Below are 5478 nucleotides of genomic sequence, written 5' to 3'. Positions count from 1 at the left end.
GTAAAAGAGTGGCTCATTAAAATATAAGTACTTAGTTTCCCTCAAAAATCATTAAGATTTTGTTCATGTTCCCAAGTCTCACCAAAAATTAACAGATTACAGGTTTTGTCAAATTCTTGCAAATAATTTGATTTGGGGAATGTTCATTTTATCAACAAAGTCAGTATCAATTATGGGAGGTAAATTACTGCTTTACTAGAACTCACTGTACTCAATACTAAAATAAGAACAAAACAAAATACAATTAAAACTTCAAAGTATAATTAGTAATAAATACTTTTGAGTAATTAATTGGTAGTAAACGTACAGATTTAAAAAAATAATCAGAAAATGGATGATGCTCTAAAAATCAAAGAACAGTAACTATACTCGTGACTAGTTACTGCTATCTGATACTATTTTGTAGTATTGTGAAAGTCTACATTTCCTGCCCAGACCGATATTATCTGAATGTCTTCTCTAAACAGGGAACTTGAGAAAGTTCATACAGAGCCACTGGAGTCATTCTCAGAATGGATTTGATGGATATTGATGACAACATATATGGACCTCGCAAGAACCTCACAATGGAAGGGCTTGTTACCCCAGGTAGGAGCATCAGAGCGCAGACACATGGGAAGAGCATGACAACACAAAATAGATGAGACGGCAATCTGCATTGACTGCAAAGCAGGTTTTTGGGAAATTGGTCAACTTACCCATTAAGTAAAGAACGTATGCACCAAAGTTATCCATATGTTCCTGATACACTGTTCGCTCTGGTACTCCATGCTAACACTTTAGCATAGGCGACTAGCAATATCCAATGTAATAAGACCTTTTAGTAACAAAAACTTGTTAGCGTTTTTTATTATTTGGCCTGTAGATTCATAAATTAAAAAAATGAAATACAATTAACTCAATATAGCTCATGAGACCAGGTTTATTCAGTCTCCCATCACCCACCAGCTTCACTGGAAAGTGGGAAAGTAGCCCCGTTCAAAACGGGTTGTATTTACTGTCAATTCAACCAATCTCCTACACAAAACTGCCAGACATGACCACATATCATTTAAGATTAATTACCTTTTTGCTTTGGAGCTGCTACAAGTTCTAATTTTCTTATAATACTAGCTGTCTACGTAGCATGGAGCCTACTATCACTCAACATAGTGTATGCTAAAGTGTTAGCATGGAACATCAGATGTGCTACCGTGTGTCTGATTTTGGTTTCTTTGCTCTCAGAACTTAATGAGTAAGTTGACCAACGAGCCAATCTGCAGTACCAAAAACTATTCCTCTATGGGGCACAACTAAATGGCGAAAATTGCTACCAGTCTGTATAAATTTTTACCATTGTACAGTCTGTTGACATTCAACCATGTAAAGGTTAAGAAAAACTATAGTACCAGTTTAGATACAGAAAAGGATGAATTTAAATGTGACTTGGATGGTAATTTATAAGTAGGGGACAAGTATCCCATAAATGTGTTTTTCATGTTTGGAACGACCTCTCTATGTGCATCTATACTGACACAGATTCCAAAAAAAGAGTTAATGATAAATACCTTTGATTCAGTGAATTTTCAGGAAAGAAAGCGACCCTTCAGATGTGTGACCGTGTGTCTGGGATTGCTGTGTGTTGTCCTACTGGCCGGTAACATCGGACAGATTGTCTACTGTAAGTGTGTTCACAAAACGCCTCAGTGAGTTATTGAACAACTGCATTCTGCTTTCTAGAAAATGTAATCTCGGTCAAACATTGAAAAAATAACGTTAAAGGTGATGATCATACAGAGTAGAAAGGGGAATACAACTACAATACAATCTATTTAGAATTTCATACTATTTCCATACACAGCCAAACATCTTCAGTAATTTAAGGCATTGTTTTTTTTTTATCCATTTTTCATTTCACAGATGAAAGATTTAGCCGTCCCGCTTCGGCAGACACAACCCAGGGCAATTACAACGCTATGACTCAAGAGCAGGGCCATCTCAACACGACTACAGACAGAGACCAGCTACAGACCGATTATGATTCCTTGACTAAGGAGAAGGAACAATTAAAGAGCGATTACAACAGCACAATTCAACAAAACGAGAAGTTACAGACCAATTACGACAATCTCATTCGAGAGAAAGACCTTTTACAGACAAGATATGACAACGTTACGAAAGAGAGGGGCCAGTTTCAGGACAGCTACCGCACCTTAACCGCAGAGAGAGACCAGCTGCAAGCTAGATACAGCAGCCTGTCGAAAGTGAAAGATCAGGTTCAAAATGGCTACAATTCCTTAATTACAGAGAGAGACCAACTGCAGACCAGTTTTAACAACGTGACTGAAGAAAAAGATCAGTTACAGGCAAGTTACAACACCTTAAAACGAGAGCGAGATCAGTTGCAGACCGGCTATAATGTAACGCAGAGAGAACGTGACGCGTTACAGACCGATCGCAATACGCTGACTGCAAGCAAAAACCAGCTACAGACCAACTACAACACCCTGCAAAGAGAAAAGAATGACTTAAAAACCCGTTTCAATACCCTGACGACAAATAGCAACCAGTTAAAGAGCAATTACACTACACTGAAGAGGGACAAGGACCAGTTGCAAAGCAATTACAATACACTGACTACAAGTAAAAACCAGCTACAGACCAGCTACGGTACACTGAGGAGCGAGAAAGACCGGTTGCAAACCAGTTATAATACGCTGAGGGGAGAAAAAGAACAGTTAGAGACCAATTACAACAGCTCTGCTACAAGGGGAAATCAGTTGCAGAAGGAGATTGACAAGATGAACGTTAAAATAAGAGGTAAGATTGCTTTTTTTTTCTTGCATACAATACCACAGAAAATCTTTTTGGCATCGTCGCTTTGTGATAGTTCGGTAATTTGGGAAAATATTTAAATGGCATTGACGATTGACACACCTGATGATGACCAATGCAGGTCAAAACATTTGTATAATAAAACTTTTGGGGGAGCAAATTTCTTTTCTTTAAAATGATCGGTAATTTCAAGCATTCTTTCAGAGCTCTTAAAACTTTTGTCGTTGTAATATATTGTCATTGTCTTACATTTTGACGACATCTTTGCAATTTGTACCGTAGGGATGTCCTGTCAGACAGGCTGGAGGAAGTTTGAGATCAGCTGTTACTACATTTCCGCCGAGAAAAGGAACTGGACAGTGAGCAGACAAGACTGCAAGAGCAAGGGAGCAGATCTGGCCGTTATAAACAGCAAGGAGGAACAGGTGAGAAAGAAAGAAACAAGCAAAAGAAAGAAAAGTGGGTGAGTTAAAGCTACAAACCAGGATTGATGTGTCGCCCCACTGGCACCAGATCAGAACACTTAAAACTCTAAAGGGTTTTCCAGTGACAAAGAGCTAGCTACATTTTTGCTACACTAATAAATTAACTTTTGATGTCATTACCATGCTAATTAAGCAAGGTTAGCTTTTGCTAAAAACAAAACTATTATTTTGTGATTCCTCTGCATAGCTGCAAGAGGGTGCGCACGAGCACAAATCGTTTGTAGCTTTGAAATGTAAACAAGGCAATGATGAAGTCAATCACAAACAAATATGTCACCTTGTTTTGATGTGCAATTGTAGCACTCCCTCTCGGTCAATCAGCGTCATTTTGAAAATGCTGAATCACAGTGGTGAGATGCACCATTCCCCCATGTTTAGTCCAAATCTGATCAGCGTGTCTGAGATGTGGACTGGAAGGAGACAGATCCATCATCCTCCCAGGTGCAATTTTGGTGAAGAAGGAAGGAAATGGATGATGATGCGCTGCTCAAGATTTTGACAGCCGCATGGTGAAACAGCCAATGTGTGCTCACATTCTAAACTCAGGTTTTTTTTTGGTCACAATACATGATATACATACAGTCAAATGCACCTGTTTCTATTTTTTGTTTTCAAAAATATGTTTGTCCATATGGATGAGACATATGCAGTTTGTTTGGAATAAATAGAAGAAGAACTTGGTAGTTAGCATGACTGAACAGACAAATTAAAAAGCGCCACCTACAGAAACTCAAACTGCATCAACAGAAAATCCAATGAGATGGTGCCAAAATCAACAAAAGCAACAATCTCACAGATATCCATTTGAATGTGTTTTTTCTTTCTCTCTGTACCACACTACCAGATATTCGTCAATGGGTTATTTGAATCCGGCACAAACGCCTGGATCGGTATGACGGATTCGATTACAGAGGGGAACTGGACATGGGTGGATGGGACACCAGTCACCACCACGTAAGTTTACAGTCAGAGTGTATTAACCAAAAACTATTCTAGCACTATGATCACTTTTGACAGCAGTACATCTGGATTGTTTCTGATTAAGGAAATACATATGTATACGTATGTTGATGTCCTTCCTGTGTATTTTGTTGGAGAGGTTGCCAATAACTTGGAAAACAGCTGGCAAGTAAAACTAAAACCCATTTTGCACAGAACTAATATTGCCTGGAGACATGAAGTGATTTGTGATAATTGCGGAGATCGTCTGTGATTTGAATCCCATTTGAATCTGACATGTCTGTAATTTGTAAAGTAAAAATTCCAGCGCAAATTACCTTCCATATTTTGATGGAGACACAGCTTCCCCAATAATTCAAATTCTCTGTAATTTCAGCCATAATTTGTTTTTTGCATGTGATTTATTTTTCTTCTGCTTCTCCTAGATGCGCAATTTCTGTCTTCCTCCAGTCATAAAAAATGGAGGCAGCCGTAAAATCTGTAGAGGAAGGTTTTTACTGATTTCAGCAAATTTGCGAATGCATTTCGCAAAATGAAGAGTATGGAAGAGGGAGTAATGAATTAATTACATGAGGTCCCCATATAATACTAATCCCACGCAAATAGGACTTCATTCAGAAGAAACAAACAAAGCACGCCACTGTCCAGGCTGTCATGGTTTGTATCTGTTCGGTCGCTCTCTGGGTAAAAACTACAGGTCAGAGCAGTTGAGAAACAAAGCCTGAGTGGATCTGAGAGAGGAGAAAAGTGTTTCTGTCTGTGTTGTGTGTGCTGCAGGTACTGGCAGCCCGGGCAGCCCAACAGCTACAGTGGAAACCAGGACTGCGGAGAAATGGTGCACACATCAAGCAAAGTGGGAGAATGGAATGATGATGGCTGTTTTTCTGAACAAGTCTGGATCTGTGAGAAATAGTATCATAATGATTTATAATGTTTATGGCGGTGTGTGGTTTTTTATTATGATTCTGATGTTTTGTCTTCAGTGTTTAATGATGATAATAGACACACAGTGGGAGAAATACACTGACGGGCTGCAGACCCATCCCCCACTCATAGATTTACATCAAAACCACGCAGGTTTAGTTCACGGTGAACCAAATCCAAACATCTGTTTTTCATTTTTAGCTGTCATAATGTAAGACAAGTAGAGTTTGAAGTACAGTATTTGCCAATATTGATCCCAAATTTGAAATCATTTTCATAACTATAAATATTTTGC

The 5478-nt window shown here is 38.7% G+C and overlaps 1 protein-coding gene across 1 annotated transcript; it reads left to right on the top strand.

The window, feature by feature from the left end:
- The first annotated feature begins 521 nt into the window (after positions 1-521).
- Positions 522-5172, top strand: LOC139927924 (uncharacterized). The gene is made up of 5 exons (XM_071920233.2): positions 522-588; positions 1900-2799; positions 3097-3239; positions 4144-4253; positions 5037-5172. The coding sequence occupies exons 1-5, from the start codon at positions 522-524 to the stop codon at positions 5170-5172; spliced, it is 1356 nt and encodes a 451-aa protein (XP_071776334.2).
- The last annotated feature ends 306 nt before the right edge of the window (positions 5173-5478 follow it).

This window comes from Centroberyx gerrardi, chromosome 16 (assembly GCF_048128805.1).
Source record: "Centroberyx gerrardi isolate f3 chromosome 16, fCenGer3.hap1.cur.20231027, whole genome shotgun sequence".
Lineage (NCBI taxonomy): Eukaryota > Metazoa > Chordata > Actinopteri > Beryciformes > Berycidae > Centroberyx > Centroberyx gerrardi.
This window is presented reverse-complemented; position numbering and strand designations above follow the sequence as displayed.

Coding starts and splice junctions, on each gene's coding strand:
- LOC139927924 (XM_071920233.2), top strand. CDS start 522: ATGGATATTGATGACAACATATATGGACCTCGCAAGAACCTCACAATG. Junction 589..1,899: donor GGAAGGGCTTGTTACCCCAG/GTAGGAGCATCA, acceptor TTCATTTCACAG/ATGAAAGATTTAGCCGTCCC. Junction 2,800..3,096: donor GATGAACGTTAAAATAAGAG/GTAAGATTGCTT, acceptor TTTGTACCGTAG/GGATGTCCTGTCAGACAGGC.